General features: G+C 39.4%; 1 protein-coding gene across 6 annotated transcripts in view; it reads left to right on the forward strand.

The window, feature by feature from the left end:
- The window catches only part of SYNE3 (spectrin repeat containing nuclear envelope family member 3), a 1,238,698-nt gene that overhangs the window by 1,145,610 nt on the left and 67,616 nt on the right, over positions 1–25,472 (forward strand). For 5 of the 6 annotated variants that reach the window (XM_044074612.1, XM_044074615.1, XM_044074616.1 and 2 more), the window contains one exon: positions 15,187–15,380. In XM_044074612.1, coding sequence (XP_043930547.1) covers positions 15,187–15,380 — 194 coding nt within the window. Of the gene's footprint in view, positions 1–15,186; positions 23,956–25,472 lie in introns of those variants that run through there. The other variant, XM_044074613.1, reaches the window with a different exon arrangement.

Below are 25,472 nucleotides of genomic sequence, written 5' to 3' on the forward strand. Positions count from 1 at the left end.
TATTAGATACATCAGGATTCAAACCCTGTATCATCTGACCTCCTAAAAAATCTGTTAATTCATTTACATCTACTGCCACACAGTCAGCTAGGCAGCAGGTTTGTTTCTTACTCAGTACTACCACAGTGCTGACTGTTGCACCTCTTTGCTTAATCTGATTGCACAGAGGTAAGCAAACCAATAGAACTCTCAGAATTTTATCAATGAAGCACAAGCCTACATGTGCTCACAGCTTAACTACGTGCAAATGGGAACAGCAGTGTAAATGTGTATCTCGCATATGCAAACACTTTGCCATTGATCACACAAACCAGCTCCTCGGTGGTATGGTATGGAAAGTGCACAGTAACATAAATTGCTGATGTTTACTGCCAATTTAGTGTTTGTCCTATGAAAGTATATGTAAAAACTCAATTGGAAGGCAGGAAAGAACACATATTTACATGGCAGCTGTGTGTTACCAGTACCCATGCACTTGAAACTTGGTCTCTCAGTACTTGTTTCCAAATACATCAACTACACTGCAGAAATAAAAAAAATGCTTTCTTATACCATGTACATCTTTATGCTGACAGTACACATTCAGATTTTCCAATACGTGTAGTAGTGTGGACAGCTGTTTGCATATAGTTTGCCAAGCTGTCTTTTTAAGGTATACCTGCACACTGGAAACGCAACAGCAAATGTTACACTTTGCACACTCATCAATCTGGTGACATGCAGATCTTTAATATCTTGTCAGTTGTACATGACTAGCCATCCATTTCAGACAAGCCTCCCAACATCTTCTGTCAAACATCCAATGCTGATGTCATCCACTATAAACTATAAATTGTCCTGCGGCATTGTAAAAGTCAAACTTGTGCTTTGTGCTTGCGTTAAATTCTGAGTTCTCTAGTTGGTGTAGTTGGGTAGGGGTTCTCATATCACTGCAGTCACCTAGTGTGTGTGTGTGTGTGTGTGTGTGTGTGTGTGTGTGTGTGTGTGTGTGTGTGTGTGTGTGTGTGTGTGTGTGTGTGCATCTGTCTAGTCAGAAGAGCATATCTGTGTATCCTTCGGTCATCAATACAATCCCATGGAGTACAGATATTTTGGCAGTTGTACTTGCCTACACATCCGTTTAATGCAGGCCAGACAACATCTATACTCTAACATCCAATGGTGATGTAATCCAGTATGAATTATCCTGCAGCATTGTAAAAGTCAGACTTATGCTGTGGCACTTGTGTTAAGTACTGTGCTGTGTAAATAGGTAGGTTGGGGTTCTCTTCTCATTGCTGTCAGTTGGTAGGTCTGTGTATGGGTGTTTGTTTACTTGGTTGACATTCGAGAGAGCATCTTACACCAACATTTTAGACATTGCTGTTACTAACTTCTTCTCACCAAACACTGCTGATGTCATCAGCTATAACGTGTTGTCAGACACTATAAAAGCCAGACTTGTACTGTGGCACTTGCATTAAATACTGATTTTTCTAGTCAGTGTGCGTAGTTAGGTAGGGATTTTTTTTCTCACTGGGGTCAACTTGTGTGTGCGCGTTTGTGTTTTTTTCATTTGGTTGACATTTAAGAAACCATTTTACACCAGCATGACAGACAGTGCTATTATCATCTTCTTCTCACTAGGCACTGCTAAAGTCATCAGCTAGAATAGTGTTGTTTGACACTATATAAAAGCCAAACTTGTGCCATGGTACTTGTGTTACGTACTATGCTTTGTAAATAGGTAGGTGCTCTGTTCTCACTACAGTCAACTTTGTGTGCAGTCTGCACTTACTGTGGTGACAATTTTAGAATGATATGTGAGTCCACAGCTATGTCAAACCCTACCCCAATCATCTCATAGTAGCATCCTATATAAAATGCTCTCTGACAGTATTCAAGAAAAAACTGTGCTGTGGTAGTAACATTAACTACTGAGTCTGCAAACTACTTTATCTACACATATAGGAGTTCTAATCTGACAGCAGGTGACTTGCGTGTCTGTACATATACCTACTACTTTTGAGACAATTTTACACAAGGATGTAACTCCACATCTGTGTCCTACACTTCTCCCAACATTTTCTCCTCAGCATGCAGTCATGCTGTTATACTGCATAAAGTGCAACATGACACTGTTGCTTTCAGACATATGTGGTGTTGCTACTGTGACATTAAATGGCATTCATATTCTATACCTACACAGGTGTAATGTTCATATCAGACCCAGTGTAATGCTGTTTGTGTGTGTGTGTGTGTGTGTGTGTGTGTGTGTGTGTGTGTGTGTGTGTGTGTGTGTGTGTGTGCGCGCGTGCACGTGGTTAGTGGTACATTATGGCCATTGTTTAATCTTTGGAATTGTTCTTCATTGCACTACCACTTGGAAAACCTTTCATGTAGCCCCATGCATCCACTATCCTCCTTTTACCTTTGGCCACATGACATCCTTCCTCCACAGGAGTGGACGATGTCCTCATGTCAAATATGCATACATACATCATGAAGGAGGGTCCTTCTATGAGCCTCTGCAAGCCATCTCAAGAACACTGCATGTGTGATTGCTAATTCTGTCATTGTGTGGTGCATATGTCCCTCATGGACAGTGGCACGATGTAATGTAATCAAGCAAGTATATGCATACATACAGTAGGCTTACTATCTTCCATAATATAGACATAGTTTTTTTACAGGCTGTAATAATGGCTGGCATTTCATGTGATGCTGGCCATTAGCCTAATAATGTCCTGTGACCCTATGAATGTTTGACATGTCAGTGTTGTGGTCATTGACATGTGCTATATTGAGTTGTGGATGTACAGTATGGCCACAAAAGGATCTTACAATCTGTGATGCGATCTAATGTATTTATGGCCATTGATGCCATTACAGCACATCCTTCTTATATAACAGCTGTAGTATATGCCTCCTGAGAACTACCGACATGATACACGGTTATTTATATTGTTGTCGTATTAGGACATGTGTTTTTGTAGTGGAGCAGCTCGACCTTCTACACAGTTCACATTCTGCCATCACAGTGACACTTGCAGTATGGCACAGGTGTGCATGTGTCTACATACTAACATTAAATGATCTGCGACTGACAGCAATATCAATTGATAGTGACTACATAGTCACATAAGTTTTGCCTCATACACATGGTTGTTATGCTGTGATATACACAACCAGTATGTCACTTGTTTTGATGCAACTGCAACCTTGTGAAATTCATTGTATGTGTAGTTGTGTTACTACACCCAAGCATTATTGAGGTGGTCAACAACTCCATTGTGTGACTTTAGCATTTGTGTCAGGAAATGTTCTGCAAGACCCACAAACAACTGACCTCTAATGTGTCCTGATATGACATCATGCTGTTCAAGCACAGCTTTCCCATGAAACACATGTAGGCATATGTTGTATGTCTGTGTGCATAGTAACAGTGTGCGGAATGTGATGAATAACCAAATTTATATGGAGGTCTTGTCACAAATCATTTATTCCAGTACATATAAAATGTTAAGTGGAATACACAACTAAACTCAGATCTATGTGTGGATGTTAGCAGACATACCCACCCAGAGGACATAGACAATCTGCTAGCTAACAGTTTGTCTCACACATCACCATCCTGTCGCCACTGGCCATCAACCAAGGTATACATTCAGACATTACTCAGTTTTTATTCTCAGCAGGGCAAACATCTGTGTGCTGTCTGCAGCTAATAAAACAGAAGCAATGGGCCCCGACAACATCACAGGTTGCCTGTAGCATGGCTTAAAACCTGACATACCAGACACTGTTGGATCACTATGTCAACACAGCCTCCAGATAGCCTATGTTCCCATAGAAGGGTTGCTGCAACATGCATCCTTCTGATTCAGGGGGGACCATCATCTGATGCATGGAGTTAGAGACCCATGCTGACTCTCCTCATCTGTGAGGTAGGCCAAGGAGTCATCATAGACCTTCTCTAAAAAGGACACAGGTAATATCCTGACTATGTACTAAACCCACATTTGATTTGTTCAGGCTGCATCATGCTTGTTACATCTGTTCAGTGTCTTCAGGAAGGTTAACAAGGGCATGCATGATGATAACATTATCATCCTGTGTAACTTCACCTGGCCAAGGCATTTGACACAAATCAACAGTCAGGCATTACAGAGAAACTGTCACACCTGACCATAAACACCTATGTTACCAAGTGGGTAGACAACTGGAACAATTTCATGACATAGAAATGTGTTGCAGTGTGTGATGTCACCTCTATCTGGAGTCCAGTGACCAGGTCCAGACCTCAGGGCTCTGTGCTAGAACCTTTCCATTCCAGTATTTAAGTGTCAGACATCAAAACTGACTTACACATCCTTTCTCCTATTGGCTGTATGGACAACTGCAAATTGTGGACAGTCATTGAATCCAAGTGTGCTATCAGTATAATACAGACAGCATTAACACACACAAAGGATTGAAGCCACAGGCATGGGGACTGGGTAGATGAAGGAAACTAATACAGACAGTATCAACACACACAAAGGATTGATGTCACAACTATGGGGACAGGGTAGATGAAGGAAACTCATGGGAGGATTGGTTTCATCATGAACACAAATATGCAAGATAATTACAATATGGGCAACACAACCCTATGAGTAGACCATGTGGTATGCACACCTGTCGACCATCTAGGATTGCTCATTATTTCTAAAACAGGTGATATAGTGTCCCTCTGAACACCTCCAGCAGATGTTATATTTTCAGGGAGGTTTGCTTGATTCCCCTCAGAGATTGCTGATGAATCATAACATTTGTACAAGTGTGTTCTTGCAGAACCATTTATGATCACTCACAATCATATATGGTATGTGGAAGACATGGGATTACTGGTGGTATTATTCTGATATTGTCTATGATTGTGAGTGCTTCTGTCTACTGTTGTCCATGTGCCTGTTATTATGTGTTTGGGTTGGCTGAAACCTATGCTGACATTACATCCATATTCAGGTAACTCATTCTGCACAGCTTTACAATATGCACATAATCCCTATTGTATATACCATCCCTGATATATATCCTGTCCATTGTTCATGTCAGGATGCTTATATCACAGAGTATCTACTCCATTGATATGTCACCTTTTGTGACAGTCACATAATATACAATACCTGTGCAGTCTGTACTGTATCATGTCGAGATGTGATTAGTGTTCATGCTGCAACTGTCTTCATTGCCATGCTCTTATCTGTTGTACATTACCTCTTCCTCTGTGTTCATTCGTACAATTCATCTGTGTGTCCCTTTTCAATGCACATGCTTCCCCTGACTATTCATTTATAATGCAGTCTGTGTACCCTGACTGATCATTTTTCATCATCAGCAGTAGCAACCCCATTTTTCCCATTTTTTCTACATGGGGTCGGGGTATCGTGTTAACTGTCACCAGCTCTCTTGATTCAGTTCCACACTTCTCTTCAACACTCATGCCTGACTGTCACAGATCTTATTTCACACAGTCCATCCACCTCTTTGCTGGATGTCCTCGCTTCCTCTTAAATTCTTTCTGTCTGTCCCAAATCTTCCTCACCAGATTGTCTTCTGCTTTTTTGCACATTTGTCCAAACCATCGTAATTTGCTCTCTTTGATCCTTTCTGCAGTTGGAACTACTTTGGTTTCTGCTGTTATGTCCACATTTCTTTGTCTGTCCCACAGTGTGCATCCTACCACCCTCCTCAGCCACTTCATTTCCATCACCCCTAGCTTCTTCAACTGTTCTGCCTTTACTGCCCAGGCTTACATACCATACAGCAGTACCGGTCATACCACTGTCTTTTACAATTTAATTTTCAGCTTCTATGTCATTCTTCTGTCATAGACTACACCTTCCACTCTATGCCAGTTGGCTGCAGCCCCACTGATTCTAGCTTTAACCTCTTCATGCATACCTCCCTTTTCCTCAACCACCCCTCCCAGAACTTGAAGCTGTTTACCTGTTCCACTATCTTCCCTTCTATCTCTGTTATCAGCTTATTCTGATTTCCCCAGTTTGCTGCCATTACCAGTCTTGTCTGTGCTTAGTTTCATCCATGTGCCTTCAGTTTTGCATTCCATTCTCCGATCCTTTGCTGAAGTTCTGGCTCAGAGTCTGCCTGTAATGCCACAATGTCTGCATACAGTAACTGTGTTGATCTGTCCCCTCCAACCTGTTTGCTAATGTAGTCCATCACCAGTATGAACAGCAGTGGGCTCAGAGCTGAACCCTGGTGTACACCCACTCCCACTGGGAACCCCTGTGTGAGGCCGAACATTGTTCGTACTTGAGTGATTGGGTCCTTGTACATAGCCTGCACTAATTCTAGCAATGTTTCTGGGACTTCAAACCAATGCAGTACTGCCCAGATCAGCTTTCTTGGGACCTTGTCATATGCTTTCTCCAAGTCTAGGATTGCCCAGTTGGACTCTCTCCTCATCTCTAGCTTCTTCTCAAGTATGTCTGACTGCAAACATCGGGTGAATTGTGCTGCATCCTGATATGAATCTGAACTTCTCCCATCTTAAATTCTACTACTCTGCTACTCTGCACATCCATTTATCGGATTCCTATCAGCAGACTGAAGACGCATATTTTCAAATGCGTCTTGGTCGAACTGACAAAACCCGAAACTGCAAAATATCGAAACGGCATGTAAGAGAATTCTTTCCCTGGGAAAGAATTTGCTTGGCCGCTTCGGTACTTTGCCATTTTCAGCACTATAGTGTGGTCTCAGAGTTGTTATATTTAAGTAGGGGAGTGTGGGGGGCACACACCCCCATGTTGGGGGGGGGGGTGTAGCCCCCCCCCACGTAATCTCATGTTTTAATGTGCTTACTTTTTTCTTTTTGTTGTTGTTGGAACAGCGATTTTTTTCCCCCTTGGAAAAAAAATTGCTGTTCTGACAGTTCGGTTTTGTAAGCTTTCACTTACATGGGGTCAATTAATCACCGTTCGCTTACCTAAGCGTTCGGTGATCTAATACAGACCCCATTTATCAATCACCCTCTTCAGAACTTTCATGCAGTGTGATAGGAGTTTGATGCCTCTGTACTTACCACAGTTGTGGATGTCCCCTTTGTTCTTGTACACTGGCACGAGTATGCTCATTCTCCAGTCATCTGTGCTACACCTTTCTCTCCACACTGCTATGAGTACCCTCAGGCACCATTTCTCCCCTATCTCCCCCAGCATCTTTATCATCTGCTGTGACCTCATCTTGTACATAGCCTGCACTAATTCTAGAAATGTTTCTGGGACTTCAAACCAATGCAGTACTGCCCAGATCAGCTTTCTTGGGACCTTGTCATATGCTTTCTCCAAGTCTAGGATTGCCCAGTTGGACTCTCTCCTCATCTCTAGCTTCTTCTCAAGTATGTCTGACTGCAAACATCGGGTGAATTGTGCTGCATCCTGATATGAATCTGAACTTCTCCCATCTTAAATTCTACTACTCTGCTACTCTGCACATCCATTTATCGGATTCCTATCAGCAGACTGAAGACGCATATTTTCAAATGCGTCTTGGTCGAACTGACAAAACCCGAAACTGCAAAATATCGAAACGGCGTGTAAGAGAATTCTTTCCCTGGGAAAGAATTTGCTTGGCCGCTTCGGTACTTTGCCATTTTCAGCACTATAGTGTGGTCTCGGAGTTGTTATATTTAAGTAGGGGAGTGTGGGGGGCACAGCCCCCCGTGTTGGGGGGGGTGTAGCCCCCCCCCACTTAATCTCATGTTTTAATGTGCTTACTTTTTTCTTTTTGTTGTTGTTGGAACAGCGATTTTTTTCCCCCTTGGAAAAAAAATCGCTGTTCTGACAGTTCGGTTTTGTAAGCTTTCACTTACATGGGGTCAATTAATCACCGTTCGCTTACCTAAGCGTTCGGTGATCTAATACAGACCCCATTTATCAATCACCCTCTTCAGAACTTTCATGCAGTGTGATAGGAGTTTGATGCCTCTGTACTTACCACAGTTGTGGATGTCCCCTTTGTTCTTGTACACTGGCACGAGTATGCTCATTCTCCAGTCATCTGTGATACACCTTTCTCTCCACACTGCTATGAGTACCCTCAGGCACCATTTCTCCCCTATCTCCCCCAGCATCTTTATCATCTGCTGTGACCTCATCTGAGCCTGCTGCTTTCCCTGACTTCATTTTCCTAAGTGCTGTTCTTACTTCTTTTAGGGTGGGCTCCTCTTCCTCATTGTAGGCTGTGTATGGATCAGTACAGCTTCTGTGGGTTTTCTTTATTCAGAAGCTGCTGGAAATACTCATTCCATCTGCCTTCGATGTCCTGTGGACATGAGCAGGTTGTTGCTGGCGTCCCTTATGAATGGTGTCTGACTATCTTCTTTATCTTTCTGCCTTTGCCTTGCAACCTGATATAGTTTATTTCTGCCCCTTACTGAGTCACTTTCAAGAAGTTGGTAGAGTGCCTCTGATGCCCTATTCTTTGCTATTGCAACTTCTTTCTTAGCTTCTTTGTTAGCCAACCAGTAGTCCTTCCTAGCCTGGTCAGTCTTTTCTATCTCCCACTTCTTCCTGCACTCCTTCTTTCTTTTGATGACTTCCTGGACTTCTGCATTCCACCAGCAGCTTTCCTTATGTACCTTATTTCCATACCTGGCTCAGCCACATATCTTTTCTGTAGTCCTAACACATGCTGTTTTTAGGCACTGCCATTCTTCTTCAACTCCCCCTATTTCCTCCTCTTCTTGGGGTGATAGAGCCCTAAATAATTCCTTGAACTGTTGTACTTTCTCTCCAGTCAACTTCCAGCCTTAGAGCCTTCTCTGACCACTGTTTGCAGTGGCAACTAGTGGTTTAAACTGTGAGCTGACTGTTTCACTCAGGATGACTTTGCAATTATGGATTCTACCCCAGTGCCTTTTGAGGAAGTCTACCTGAGTTGCATGTTGGCTATTCTTGTATGTGATTTTCTGACTCTCTCACTTTCTGAACCATGTGTTGACTGCATTTGCCAGACAAAAGTCTAGAATGGCTTCTCCTTCTTTATTTCTTTTGCTCCACCTTCTTTATTTCTGTTGGCCCATGCATGTGGACCCAGGAAGTCCTCATATCTTGGTCTATCTGTCCCGATATGTGCATTCAAGTCACCCATTATCAACACCAATTCATGTTGTTCTGCTTTTATCTAGGTCCTGCAACTGGCACTCTTTTCCTCACTATCACAACCCGAGCATAGACTGAGATTATGAATACTGCCCTATCATTACAATGGAGTCTGATGGCCATGAGTCTGTCATTAATTCTGATTATGTTCCTCACTGTCTTCTGAAGCCTCAATTCCTACACTATTTCTAGCCTTTTCCCCCTCCTGAATAGTAGAGTCTGGATCCTAAGCCACACTGCTTTCCATCTCATCTCTTGGATACACAGGATGTCCATCCTCCTCTGTATCATCATGTCATCCATCAAAGCTCCTATGAGTGAACCTACATTAAGTGTAGTGATTCTCAGTTCATGTTTGGCAGGTTGGTTAGTTTTATGTTCAGCTTTCACCCCCAGTGGGCTACTCGAAACAGGGCTGCTAGGCTTTATTGCGGGCATACACTGACCAATAGGGGCACATATACCCCTAACACACCATTAGCAAGGGTCCCTGGCATAGGTCAGAGTAGGCCAGGTCCACTTATCCCCAGTAACTACCTATCCCCATTTTGGCGACATTAGTCAACATGACTGAATCACCTAGAGCTATATTTTACACCGTTGAGTGGCTAGCCCTGCCACTGCTCACAGTGTGTGATCCATGTTTTCCTATCTTGAGGATACTGCGCACCACAGTAGATGCCCAAAGCAGTTGGTCAGTACAGCTCTTCCCCCAGTAGGATACCATGTAGGGTCTGTGCTGCTCCATTCATTGGTGAGTTAGAGATGGAAACACTCAGCATGTTTTTTGGACATGGGAGAAACCCCATGGAGACACAGGGAGAACGTGCAAACTCCAAACAGGCATTGGTTGGAGGTCAGGATCGAACCCTGTACCTTCTTCATGGGAGGTGAAGACCTTATCCACTATGGCAACTGGTCTCTTTAAATCATTTACACAGGTTTTATTCAGCGTGCCTGAAACAGGTTTCCACAATTCTCTGCACTGTATGCACTTTCATGTTATATCTTGGAACTGTATGCATTGCTTTATTAATAACCCTGATAATCATTCCATGTTGTCCCACAAACCTAGGTTTGCCCATAGGTAAACAGGTTTACATGACTGATGCTGTCCTTGTTGATATGCACAGTTTCATGCCAAGCAACAGGCCATGAAATCACACTTGCTTACTTTTAAACTCAGAGTGCATATGCATTTATCACTGCTGCTCACAGCGCAAACACACAAACTCTGTGTAGGCTTTGTGCTAAGCCTACACAGTGTTTATTGAATCTCCTGGTATGAACGGTGTTTATATAGGGTGTTGCTTTCTGTTATTTTTTTCTATTACTGGGTTATTCTCATGTTTGCGATGTTGGCCAACTATTGAAATTTGATGATTTGAAATTCGCTGGTGTTTACATTCGCTGAAACAAACATTCTCTGTTTTTTTCTCGATGAATAGGCATTCACGGAATTAAAACTTTGATGATTTAATATAGGCTCTGCTTTTACAGTAAAGCTTTTTCATAGTCGTGATTTTCTGGCACCTTGGAAGGCTGATGATATTGCTCAGACATGTCAGTTTGGGCACAGTGTCAGGTTTCCATAGTGATCAGTTTTTTGGTTCTGCTTTCTGGGTCACTTGTTACACTCTTGCTGTTATGCAGTTTACTGCTTCACAAAATCCCTCATCATGTTCCATTCTCATCTCAGTGGATCACAGGTAACAGGATGTTTTTCTGCTGTCTGTATTCATTTGTATACATACAAAGTACCTGGGATCTTTCAGGTGTACTAACCCCATCCAGAGATGCTCTGCAGGTGTGCATGCTTTGAGACTTGTCAAAGCTCAGATTTAAGATGCGTTTGTTTTGAGAATAAAGTAGGGCTCAGGTCTGTGATTTTTCCCAAGTGTCAGCCAGATGCATTGCAGATTATGCTTTTGGATACTACCCCTTATGTGAATACACACTTCATATCTTATAAAACATAGTCAGAGCACCTCCTTGTCTGTCACATGTGGCATGTCAGCTCGCGAAATGCCGATTGCCGACACCCCACCACGACCCCAAACTTATATATACCAACTCTAAGATCACCATACCTCAGAGAAAAGGGGATATTCTAAGAAATGGCATCTCAGACTTAGTATATGTAAGTCTGATCTTTCAGCCATTCTGTCTCTGTATTTTGGGACTTGCTCTAGCGAGTCCTAACATTTCAAATGGTTACCATCATGTGCACATGTTTTGTTAACACAAACTGTGCAAAGACTAGCAAAGTGGATAAAAAAAATTATGCCCTAGCCAAATGAAGCTGATATAAAACAGTAGCAATAAACATATGACAAGGCTGGGCAGTGAGTTAATACTCTTCCTGCTAACAAGCTTTATCCTTGTGAGTCTGATTCTCTCAGACTTTACTAGCATATTGTGTGACTGTAAGTCACTAACCAGACTGTTGTCCTGATTATCTTTGAAAGGAAGTAGTCAGTTTAATCATTTAATAAATGAAAAAAAAAATAATTGCACTGTGCTGAAGTTTTTTGCATTCATTGAACTAAGACGGACAATTCATAGTATGCCATTTTTATTATCACAAAAAGTTGGATGCTTGCAAAATATGTGCTTGCAAATAACAGAATTCTTCTGTTAAATCTCGTGATTTGGTTGGTTATTTTATATTGCATAAACCTTATGATATGTGTACCCTTGCAGTTTAGCTGAATGTGCCTTGAACGACGGTGTTCAAAGCAATAGCCAAGAAGTAATTTATGTATATCAATAACCACCACTGTGGACAGATATTTTTACGTGTTTCCCAAAGTTTCTGACCAGTTTGCTGCCTCTGCCACTTAATTGCTGAATGGAGACAATTTCTTCTTTCACAGTTTCCTAAATGTATGTATCTCTAGAGAAATCCTTTAGCTCCTACTGCTATGTAGAAAGTGATAAGAAAATTTATAAAATATCTAGATGTCTTGAGCTCTCTTTGCGGATATGACAGTAAGGTACATTCTTTAACTTCAGCCAGATTTCTGTAGTTCATATAACTAATCATTTTGCTTTTAGATATTTGTATAATGGACTGAAAAAAAATAGGTATCCAGTGTGACAGCACCATTTCCTGTTTGCACTTGGGACATTTTTATCCTGCGTGTTTAATAGACAAGGAGTGAAAATAAATTTCTGGTGTCTGCAGGCCTGTTTAATGTGAGTGCTGCATCAGAGAGCAGACTGGGAGATGTGAGGGTCATAAGGAAATCCCTTCTTCCCTGACTGAGGAAGAGGGCATGAGAATAGCACCAAATAAAGACAAAAACTGTCACTATAGTTAACCTGTACAAGAGGGTTGGAGAAGTGCCAGTCATTGGATGTAGGTGTGTGCAGGAAATGTATAACATGCAATCATTAATGCAGTCTATGACCCTGCAGAGAACCATGAACATACCTGGATAACTAGATGATGGTCACCCACCTGACCACTACTAATCCATGCTACTTTACCCAGACTCATCAGCACCCAGTTCATCTCCACCGTTTTCCACGAGAGTCTCAGATATGCTCAACGACCTGATACAGCTGGAAGTGACCTGCCAAAATGCGATTTGCTAAATGTTTAATGGTGACAGGAAAGAAACAGTACTGGGACATGTGAACTCTGTTGTCAGCTGGTTCAGAGAAATAAAACTTAGTCATTTTCAGTTTAAAGCTCTTCTCATATGTAATTATGAAAAGCTTAAGAACAACTGATTGAAAATCCCCCCAAAAAAATTATTTTGTTTATGCTCCCAGCAGTGCCCCTTCATTATTGCTGAGATTCAATGAGGTAAAAAAAGATAAAAAAAATTTTCTTTATGCATCCCACAACACCTCTACATTATGCTTAATATCCATACACGTGCATTGCATTTCTGTGCAAGCCTTGTTCAGCAAAGTGGCACTTCTCAGTGACACATAGAGACACTGAATAGGACACCAAATATCCCAGTGAAAGCATGTAATGCTGAGGGGCAGCTAGCTGTGCTTTAAGATATGCAAGTCAGTTATGCATAAAGCTGAATATAAACCTAGCCATGTAGCAAAACTGCAAATATACAGAGCTCTGCAGTGAAATGCATGCACAGAACTACAAGACACAAAGCACTGAATGGCTTTGCATTACATTGTACAATTGCATAAGAACAGCAACTGTGAAGTTAGAGAAATATATTTCAATATAAAGTAGTGCTTATAGCAGCTAATCTGTGCATGTTACTGTGTCCTGCAGCAGGGCGTCCCACAGTAGGAAGCACCACATACTGCAGACAGCTAAGTAACCATGTATTTGTAGCTGCACTACTCTCATGTCAAAATTTGTGGACAGCTTTAGATTTGTAAAAGGGAAGGAAGGAGATGTAGAGAAAGTAGGGGAAAAGGGCAAAGCAAGCACAAGGCCACAAAAAAGGGCCAACATTTACTAGTGTGCAGGATGGGGAGAAGGGTAGCTTTCTTGTTGTTACAGAGCTCAGAGCCCCATTTATTTTTGTTGTTTTTAAGAAGGGTAGAGAGGAAGGGTGAAACTGGAAGTAGGTTAAGAAATGGGGATAGGAGAGTTTATGGGGAAAACAAACATAGTTGGAAGTGCACAAATTAGCATGGTGAGCTTTGGGAAAGACAAAGACAAATTGGGGGTAAGTAAAAGGTAACTAGAAAGGCTGGAGAGTGCACAGGCTATGGAAAGAGACATAACAGGAAGAAAGCACACCTGGATGGAGAGAAAGGGAGTGTGGAAGCAGCACATGACATGTCATATCCCATCACAATCCAGAGGAACATTACAGAGACAATCTTCAGACAATGCATCAGGATGGAGTGGTATGGGTTACATATCCCAGTGATTGCTACTTCCATCTCAGCCTCTACCACCTGCTCCACATGTGGCTGCTACAGTTCAGGAAATGCAGATGGGTTACCTGTTTGGTGAGTGGCCAAAATGCCCGTCCACTGAGGCACTCCCATCCTCATTTCACTCACGCATCTCAAGCACAACAGCAGCACAATGCAGAGGAAGCACATGTGAAGCAAATCTATCACATGGACCTTCAGTCAGGAGGAAGTTTGCCTTAAGGGGATCTAGCCTGGCATTGGCCTGAAGATATTTAATAGACAGGGCAGTACATTTGGAATGCTACATGATTTGCGTCATGCTGAGCTCATGCTGAAAGTAAAAAATAAAAACACATCAGAGAACTGTGATAACTTTAAGGTGACTTGCTAGAGCAGCAGATAAATTTCCCATTTACTGCATGACAGGCAACAAGCAAATCTGTGTCCCCTGCAAATATGTTAAAATATGTGAGGAGAATATGGAAATGTGCATGAGTCATGCATGTCTGCTGTCCTGATATTACACTCTCCCACTGCAAAAAAAAAAAAATTGCTCACCTTTCCAAGTAGCTATTTTATGTGGAGGAAATGGAGAGAGAGTGGCATACGAGCATACATATACGAGTTAAGAGGGGTGTGGGGGTGTCTCTGACACAGGGGATATGCAAGAGAGCTTTTACCACTGGAAAAAAAAAACTTTTTGTCAGGATAAGTGTAACTGGATTTCAGCATAATGCATTTGTGGTAAGTGGATATGTAGTAATAGTGTTTCTAGTCTCATCACTGACCCATTACATTTTATGTGGTTACTATGATTGCACTTTCCTTACTTTTTGCTGTGCGTTCGTAAACAATAAATAAATAAAAAATAAACACAGAATAGATCGTGTTCTATAAGGAATGAGAGAGAAGACATCATAACTGTAGTACATAGTTGTTAAAGGAGCTACAGGGATTTCATATATATATATATATATATATATATATATATATATATATATACGAAACAGCAAATAGAGTAAGATCAAAATGCCTGGTGCTGGTTCAGAAAATTCATTCAGATTCAAACAGTAGTGCAGGAGGTCTTTAACCTTATATTATATCTACAGGTTTGCAGTGATAATGATTTGCATTATTATGTACAGGTCAGTCATTTTCTTTACTTTCCTTTCTGTTACAGAAACATTCTGGCAGAATGTGTTCCTTCTTATATCGGGTCTGCCGAGCTGCTTTACCACTCCAGTTGCTGATGCTGCTGTTACTACTTCTGGCATTTCTGCTTCCATTGGCAGAGAAGGGCCAAAGCTGCACTCTTAGCAACAACTTTGCCCGTTCCTTCAAGCTGATGTTACGACATGATGGCCCACCTCCTACGTAAGTTGCTTATCATGCCTTTGTTGGTATGATGAAGAGAAGACTGAAGTTCATTTGCATTTCCAAACCTTCCTGGGCAGCTCAAGGGAGTTACATCACTTTATTATTTTTATTACAGACTACAGTGCTAATGCCTCGTATGATACTCAAGTGTTGTGCACTTGCAGTGCAACTAAATGAAGGATTTTATAAGTTTCCCCACACTAAATTATGTTCTCTGTAAATATGTACAGTAAATATATAACCACGTGCTCAAAGATACCCCTGCTTTCTTACTGAATTAAGTCTTGCAGCAGCCTGGATAAAGTGACTGGGCACCATCTATTTTATGGAATGCTGACTGTCGAGTCTGAGTAAATAGATGCATCTTGTTTTCACAGAGTTCCTGAGACATTGTATTGCTACACTTTTCAAATCTGAAGGCTTCCTTGACAGAAAGTGAAGAATTTGCAAAGGAAAGATTTTTGTTCTGAACAATGATGTGCTTTGCACATCGCGATTATTAACTCGGGGGTATGCTACAGTGATTGTTACTAAACCCTTCTTCAGTGATCTGAGCATTTCAGTAATGCACGTTACACCGAGGTCAGAAGGACATTGTATGGGAAACGATTTGTTTTTAGACACTTCTAAAAGTAGTTTCTGTGGTATGACAGCTTGTAATGACATCCTCGTATATCACTGCAGACTTAAGAGGCTTATGTTGTAGCTGACCAGGACAGATTGAGTCCATATGGTTGTAGCGGATGATAGAGGTCCGCACCCTAGTGAGCTATACAGAATGTATGTCTTCTGTATTAGTTGTGAATATCCCAGTGAAAAAGGGAGACAAGATGTCAGATTTTGTACTAATGCTGCTCGTAAGAGGCCACATTCACTGAGCGAAGTTTGCCAGGAAGGGCGGGGCTGTATTTTCACAACTTCTACTGGTATGGTAAGATTAAGTGTGATAGCTTCTGGCTGTAGACACAAAAAATTAGTTTCTGATTGCTAGTAGATGAGTGAGCCAGCATCCTTTTTTAGGAGGTGAGTGAGCCAGTGAGACTGTGTAGTTTTTGACTATAGCCAGAAAAGAAGGCTATGTATGGCTGACAGCATCTTTATCAAGCTGCCATATTAAACATGCATTCCAGTTTTGTTCATCTCATTTTGGATCATTACAAGTGGAAAATGTCTTTTGGAAACACGCATCTCTTACACAAAAGACTGGCTTTTATGGAGTTTATCTCATTGAACTGATCAGTGTGTAGTAAAACACTTTGTACAAATAATGGGAATAATTTCATAGTCCCAATGAAGGGTGCTCAGGGATTATCCTGGGAGTGTTTGCAGTCCATGGTGGCAAAAACTAAGATAAAGTACGTGTCAGCAGGCGACTTGACTCGTCTGCAACATCCAGAATACCAAAAGGAACCTGCACTTTCATAGAAAAATTTGTTTTAGACTAGGCAGCCAAATAGAAATATCAAAGCTATTGACCAGCACAAGTTACTACTTAAATCTTTATATTTTTTCAGCCATGCATTTTAGTGCTTCAACTGTTCCACCTTAGTAATACTTGGTAACCCTATCCTGACCCTGCCCATAACCCTAATGTGCAGCTTAACTGCAAAAAGCTCCTCCCATAAGACTACTACTACACAACACAGCTCGAACACACACACACACACACACACACACACACACACACACACACACACAAAACCACACACACACACACACACAACCACACATTACATCTGTCCCTTAACCTAGCCCTAACCCTAAGCACTCACAATCATACGCACACTAAAGCTATCCCCTAACCTAACCTTTACAATAAAACACACACACTCATACACAAACTCCCAGACGCAGCACTTACCTTTGTTTACTTTCTAGAATAACCCAAGCAAGCATTCAAACAAGCATCCTGTAGCTCAATACATACAGCAGTTTAGTTGTGTCACACAAACGAGTGTTGGCCAACTGCACAGCTCCCTGGAGAAGATATAAGTTAGAGTTTTTTGGAGAGGTGCGACTATCACATCAGGGGTTGCAGAAAGTATAGCCCGCATATAGAAATATTTTTTTTAATTTTTATTTTATTCAGATTAATGTTGAATATTTAGACTCAGTTTTAAGTAGTGCCCACTGCTTTGTACAAACTGTTGTGAGGTATGTGCTTCTGTCTCTAGCAGCTGCTACAGTTAAAATGTAAATTCTGTTTGTTTCTGTGTATTAAGTTGCTTGTTTAATATTATCCAGCACTTCTCTTTATGATGTATTAAGATGCTTTGTAATTGTAATGCAAGTAGATTTTAGCTGTTTGTAGCTGTAAGTTGTTTACCTACAGGAGATGAAGTTAAATGTTGCCATTTTCTGATAAATATTCTACCACACGATATATATATCGCTTCCGAGCAGAACATGTAGAAAGTTATTCTTCCAATATTAAGTGCTATTTGTTTACTTACAGGTTTGTTTTGCTCTAATCCTGGTACTTTGGTACTTGATGTATTAATTCAATATTGTGTATATCTAATATGAAACCATTAACAGTGTGTCATGTACCCTGTTACATGATCATGCCCTTTTCATGTCTGTTTTTGAAAGGATCACGTAAATGCATTTTAGTTCTTTTTTCTTTAAATTTTATTTAACTGTTTTTATTTTTAATGCATAATATGCATATGCCACTCAAATGTTATATGTTTGCATAATGGTTAAGGTGTTTACCTCACATGCACAAGGTGCAGGGTTTGATTCTTGCCCTTTAAAGGGAAATTGGATAGGTTTAAAATGGTCCCCAAGGGCAGCTAGCCTTGTACTTACCTATGAACCTATTGATGATAAGAAGGGTTAACAGTCAGATTAATTTCTTCATTACCTATGAATCAAGACAGCAATAACAGCTGCTTACCACCAGCCATGACGTGCGTCTGAGCCCAGGATAGTCTCCTATCTGATGTATAGTCATCTGTCCATGAAAAGGAGAATTTGTGTATCAGAACTGGAAAAACTAAACAGAATATTCATTGTCTTAATTCAGCTACTGAGTGTGGCAACTTAATTATTTCATCAGAAATTAAACTTGCCGTGTACTTAGATGGAACACTGCCTCATTTCAAATTTCACATCGTCAATATCAGTTGTGCCTTTCTAAGTAAGATTTTTTAGAATGTCTGGATTTGTTTTGCTGTAAAAAAGCTTTATGTAGTTTTTCAAGCACAAGCTTGACTCAGGCAGATACTGTTTTATAGGACTGAGTTATATTGCAAGACACTTATGGATATCGTGCATTTTAAATGCTTCTACACAGACTGAAATAGATTTTTTCAAAACAATGCAGATATTTTGTGCGAAAACTACATGTAGGACAGTGCCTTAATTGAAAAATAATGTATAGAATATATTTTATTGAATAGTAAATTAAGGAAGAGAAAAAGGGCATAAAACATACAAATTAATGTATCCCTCATATCCAGATCACAGAGAAATGCAATATGCAAATATATATGCCTGCAGACACAGATAAGTAAGTAAATTCTGAGGCAGCTTGGAAGAGGTCTGTCCTTAACTAAATTACTGATTCAGAAATGCCACCTCTCATTGGCTACATTATTTTCTGTTTATTACATAGACTTGGGCATGCGTGTTTACAAAATTAATTTGCATGTAAATGGGGCATAATTTAGTGCCTCCCTCAGGGCTTGTTACCAGGCTGTTCAGAATGTCACTGCAGGTGTGCTTATCTGCTTAACCTGGGTGAGTTGGCTGTAGTATGCATGGCCCTAAGCATGTTATTTCTTCCCTTGACTCTATGGTATTTACTTATTTCAAAAATACAGATGTCTGGTTTGCATACTTATGAAACAGAAAAAAAATGAGACATTATTTTAGGCCACAGTGAGTAAAGAAAGTCCTTTTATTTCATTTCTGCCTGTGGTTAAAGGGAAACCTGTCAGTTTTTTATAAATTTGTTTTTATAACTTGGACTGGTATGTGGTGTTTTCATTTGCTTTAGCTTCCCTGGATGGTTATGTAACAGAAAATGCAGAGAAGGACAGACCTGCTGTTTCGCTGAGTGCTTACCAAGTCCTCCAGATTACTTCAACAATGGTCATTTAGATTAAATTGCTAACTGAATTGCTCATTTTTTCTGAATCTGTGTATGCATCATAAACAGTAATGGTGTTAGTGGCAGCCTATGTCTCACTGTCTTCATTAGCACCCAGTGTAGGTAGTAGAAATTTGTAGAATATATTTATCTCCCAATAAGGCATAAATGTGTTTTTCACAACACAGTTTTATATCACTACAATGTGTAGTTGTTTGATTAATAAAATATTATTGCATTTTTATTCATGAAAATGAATGCTCGATCTGTTTAAAGCAAGCTTTGCATAGCTGCTGTTGAAATCAGAATAATACTTTGTGAGACTTGACTTTACCTGCCACCTGTGGCATTTCTTTCTTCCTTTACTCTGACTGTGAAGCATTTATTTGACACTCCTTTGTCATTAGGATAAGCACACCAGAGTACCAACAGTATGCCCAGGAAGTAGTCCATGCCTGAACTCATAAGTATGTGTTTGAATGTATTTAAGAAGATCATTACAGAGTGGCACCAGTTTGCTAATATGGAGGTTTGTATTTTGAACATATCCTGGTTAGATGTTAACATACCCAGTTTGTATTCATCAATTTTAAAATACCAAACAGTAGAATAAACCAAGACAAATGAGGAAACTGCACTAAATGTTAACTAACACTAAGCTGAACACTGACCCTGACTGACAGGAATGCATTTGGAGTAAACCCCCTTAATATATACTAATTGGATGTGATTCTATGGCCAGTGTAAAGTCTATTAAATAGTATATAACAGCAGATTTCCTTTAGAACTGCAATGAATAATGACACAATCGATAATTTTATCAGAAGTTTTCTTAAAGTCCACAAATAAAACCTAGTGTATATTCTTAAAATAGCTGACCGATGTATTGGTTCATAAAATTTGGACAGGTTGCTAAAACAAGATCTGCTTCTTATAAACTGGTATACTAAAAGGTAGGGTTGTTGATGTTAATTTGCCACAATAGACTACACATACTGTGCTTTAGTCATTTCCCCAAAACAGTGAATCATGCTACTAGGTTGATAGTTGGAAATGAATTGTCTGTTACCACTGTTAGGTATTAGGATCACTATACCTTCCACCATGGAGAGGGAACATGTTTAGTACATAAGATCTAATTAAACAGCACTTTTAATGGAGTGTTAAGGGAATGACCTGATATGGTATATAAAGGCAAGTGAAATGGCCTGTTGCCGTTCACTACTTCTACTTTTACCTTTACAGAGATTTCATTGCCATGCCCTTTGTTATAAGTGTGATTAAGTCTGTAAAATAATTATTTGAGGGTATTGGGGATACCAGATAATGTTTGCAGTGTATACATTGTACAGACTCCTTACAAAAATGTGTATATAGTCCTTAAGCCACTAGGCAATCCCTTAGAAAATACACCCAGTGGTGATCAAAACCTTTTTTTTGGTGTTGACATAATTGTAAAAGATTTTTACTTTTAACCCAAATTGAAAGAGCTCATCCAAAGGTTTAAATCTTTGAACTGCTGATTTTATGGTTTTGCATGCTTTGTTCACCGTAATACGCTGAAATTTAAAGGACACATTCTAACATATCTGTAAATTGTTCACTTTCTTTCAAGTAACTTGAACATGTTTTGTTCCACTCTGGATTTTTTCTTTGATAAATTCCAGATCAAGGGATATTTATTTGTTTTGTGGATTTTGCTAGCCAGACTGTTCCCACAGTTTGTGTTAGTTTTCATCTAATAACATTTTGTACTGCAGTCCTGGGGCAGTCCCAGATGGTGCCATCTGACCTATGTTCATGTTTTAAGTATTACCCATCACACATTGCTTCTTACAACTGAAACCAATTGTACCAGTCAAAAGACTTTTTGAGTTATGTTTCATGTGCATTAGATGTTTTTCCTACCTTAAATTCTTTGATTTACCATGTAAAGCAAATTGATTGACACTGTGCTTGCTGAGAGACACTGTTCACAGCCATGAAGTGTAAAACATTCTGTTTGCTGGAAATAGTTTGGGACACAGTTGCTGGATACGTTGTCCACCATTACATAAACCTCTGTTTACACTTGCCAGCCTGCCTTTTTAACTTCACATGTATTTCTGTAGTCACCAGATGTATTGAATTCAAAGGGGAATAATTTAACAGCAAAACGGAGTAATAAAATAAAGTCCGATGGATCATACTTCTATTTGTATTTAAAATATTTGTACATTGAAAAACTGAAAAAAAAATAATACAAAAGAGTTATGATGATACCCATTGTAAGTCTGGTGCTGGAAACCAGCTTAATTCTTTGCATAATTATATATTTTTGACTAAGTGAAAGAAATAAAAATCCTAAAAATGTATTTATTTTTAGCTAGATTTCCAAAGACTAACAAGTGTATTTGATTTCCTGATAAAAGTAATGTGCCTGTTGGCTTTTTTCAGAAGACTGGAACTTCAGTTACAAATGTGCTTAATTACTTTTTAAAACACTTAATGATAACATAGCTCCTTCATGGGTCCACGCAATGAGTCATGAGCCCTGGGAACCCCAACAATTATCGTTAATTGAAGTTTGTTTCAAGGTTAAGCTAGAACATTAAAAGCATGGTTTAATGATACAGAAAACACTTCTTTCCCCACATGCAAACAATTATATGTTGTAACATACTTAATTTGGACTTTGTTGTGGACCCTATCTGTGTTTTAAGAGTGAGAAATTTGTATGTGTTTGTGTATGTGGGCAAGAAGGGTACTTAGATGAACAATGTCACAGCTGTTTGCTTTTAGCACTGTCAGATTTAATTTGTGAATCCATTTATGATTCAGTGCAGGAATATTGATAAATATATGCATGTGAATCATCTTTATGATTTCAGATTTATTTTGTATATCAGGGAGGGGATATAATTTGATCTGATATAGTACATTTAATAATGCTGATGAAATGCTTCACAAAATGTGCCATTCTTTGGAAAGTTTAGCACAGACTTGTTGATTTCTGTGGTATAGCAGAGGAGAAAAAAATATGAGACTGACATTTTATATAATTTTTGTTAAAGTTGCCACAAGTTAAATAATGGACTTCATTTTTGTTAAAGATTATTACTGACAGTAAAAATAATATAGTGCAGCAACAGCTTTCAATTCTTATCAACAGTTTATTTATATTTCCAAAGCATGATAAAGCTCTTCATGCCTGCAGCTATTGAAACTATCCATTTTAAGGTACAATGTGTTGCTTTTAATGAGGCAGAACTGTATTGTCCATCACTCTGGCTGAAAAGCCACAAGCAGAAAAGGTGCCTAATGGGAGCATTATTAGAGGTTATTCCTATCATGTGTGAACAGTCTAGGTACTAAAATATGTCATATAAAGTGGCCATAGTACTGTAAATCCTGTAGTATTATTGTTGGACCCCAGCCAAATGACTATCAGGGAGCCATACAGGTTAGGTTAAGTTTGTTTTTGTTGATAGTTACTTCTCTTCATTTATTTTATTTTATTTTATTTTATTTTACATTTGTTGACCGGGCTAGTCTAGCTGGATATATGTCCATTTTCAGTAGAGGCCCGGGAAGAAAAGCTCCACACAATTCAAACAAAGTTCACATCTACAGAAAATACATATTTAGAATGCATATACATTTTCTTGAACAGAGAAGGCTGCAAGTTTACAAGTACATAACGAAGGTTACACATATTTGAATAGACTTAGTATAGTTAATAAGAAGTTACATTTAAATGTTACTAAGGAGTACTAGTTAAGAGAAGAGAAGAGAAGAAAGCAATAGTGTTGATGTAGGTAGGAAAGGAAGATAAGGAAAATGAAATGGAGAAGCAGTTAGGTAATAAATCTAGAAGTAATATGAGTCACTTTAAAGAATCCAGTACTAGCAAGGACTGTGAAGGAGAGGAAGCATAGTAGTATTTAATATGAAATAGATTTAGAGAATAGAGGCAAAATTAGTTAGAAAGAAGAAGTAGATTCAGAGATGAGAAGGTTGATTGATTCAGGTAATAATGGATAAGTTGGTCAGTCCGGTTTAGAACAGGGGCACATCCAGTGTGTTTTCAGGAAGAGCTTAAGCTTATTTTTAAACAGAGTAGTAGAGGGAAGTGTGGTAAGTTCAGAGGGAAGTAGGTTCCAGGTTTTTCCAATGGAAATAGAAAACAGAGAGTCTCCAGCTCTATTATTTGATTTGTTGATGTATACAAGAGATTTTTGTGATGATCTTAGGGACTTAAGGTTAGCATAGGGGTGGATAAGATTAGATAGGATGGGTGTTTTGTCAGGTTGATAAAGTATTTTGTGGACGATGGTCAGTTGATTATATTTCAGATGCTGGTGAAATTTAAGCCATCCAAGATGCTTTAAATTAATACAGTGATGAGTTCTATAAGGATTACCTGTGGCAAATCTGGCTATGCTATTATAGGAGTTTTCTAGTTTTTTAAGGTTATTTTTTGACAGATTGGTAAATATGGGTGAGGCATAAAGAAGGGTGGAGATAAGATGTGTGTGGGCAATGGTTATTTTAGTTGCAGGAGTGAGGAAGGATTTAATCCTATAAAGAGAGCCTATTTTTTTATTGGTAGTTTTCAGAATGTTGTTGATATGGGCATCAAAGTTTAGGTTATTATCTATGGTGATACCTAGCAGTTTGGTAGTTTGATCTTGGGATATGAGTGTACCGTCATGGGATGATAGTTTCAGGACATAGATGACAGAGTTTTGAGAAGTCAGAGGCTATCCAGTTTTGTTTTCTGTTTTGTAAGCTGTCCATCTTAGCTATGTCACTGTTATATAAAGTATGGACTCTATTATATACTATGTATTAAAGCAATTTGAGATTATTGTATCCTGCAAAGATTGGGAATGATTTCTGAAGTTATTTAGATAAAAGAATTACAAATATGCAGACAAGTTAGCATCTCTTTCTGATTTAAACTGTATGTGAAATGTTTAGAAATAAGTATTGTTGAGTGGATGAAATTATATTATGCTTTTAATAGCTAAACAGATTCCTACATGGGGCAGAGAGAGGCTCTGTTATATCACTTGTCACATATTTGATAAAAGTTTTAATTTTATGTTGAAGTTAATTCAACATGTGCAAATTTCATTTGCTTAAGTATAGTGTCAAACATGGGTACAAGGGAACAGTATTTTTTTGGGACATCACACACCAGTGAGCTACTGAAGGCAGAAAGAAATTTCCCATATACTGACATTGTCTATCTAGTTTGCAGGCGCATGTAGTGGGGTACCCCACAGATGGCCCTCTGCTTTTCCAAACAGATAAATAAATAAACAGACCAGGAGGGTCTTGCAGGGAGATGCTATAGTATTCTTCCTCCTAGTGTCCTTTGTGTTGTGGAGTATGACCTGTCTTTTTCCTTCCTGACTAGTATAATTATATATAATACAAGATTCCTGACCTTAAACTTGACTGATTATGCTTTTGTAAGCATTTCACAGTAAGAGTTTGCTGAGCTGCATTATACTTATTTTCCGTTAAGGGAGAGTGCATCACTTGTTTAAGAGAGAGTATATCACTTATTTTCTGAAAGTACTACAGAATTCCACAGCTCGATAGCCATGGATTCTCCCAGTTAGCTTGATATTAGCCCAGTTCTGCAGGGCCAGTAGTTGCCGCCAGTTTGGTCTTTTATCATCTTTAAGGCCACCTTTTGAGTTTATTTAGACCTACATGAAAATAACTTCCATATTCAGTCCTACGTGAAACAGGTCCCCCATGTCTCAAGGACCTTTTCTTCCCTTACTCTCTGGCTAGACCCTTGTGCTGGTATATTTTATTACAAACTTAAATTAATGCAAGCCCTACAGAGAAACACAAATTCACCAAGTAATAGTGTTCTGGGGGGTCAATATTTTATTTACTAGCACCCTAAGAAAACAAAAGAGGATTCCAGGAAACCCAGAGTGAATTAGAATATTTTCTTGCTGAAGCTTTCTAGCTCTGCTATTTAAAAATGA

The sequence above is a fragment of the Protopterus annectens genome, chromosome 6.part0 (genome assembly GCF_019279795.1).
Source record: "Protopterus annectens isolate FY-2018-M chromosome 6.part0, PAN1.0, whole genome shotgun sequence".
In the NCBI taxonomy this organism is placed as follows: domain Eukaryota; kingdom Metazoa; phylum Chordata; order Ceratodontiformes; family Protopteridae; genus Protopterus; species Protopterus annectens.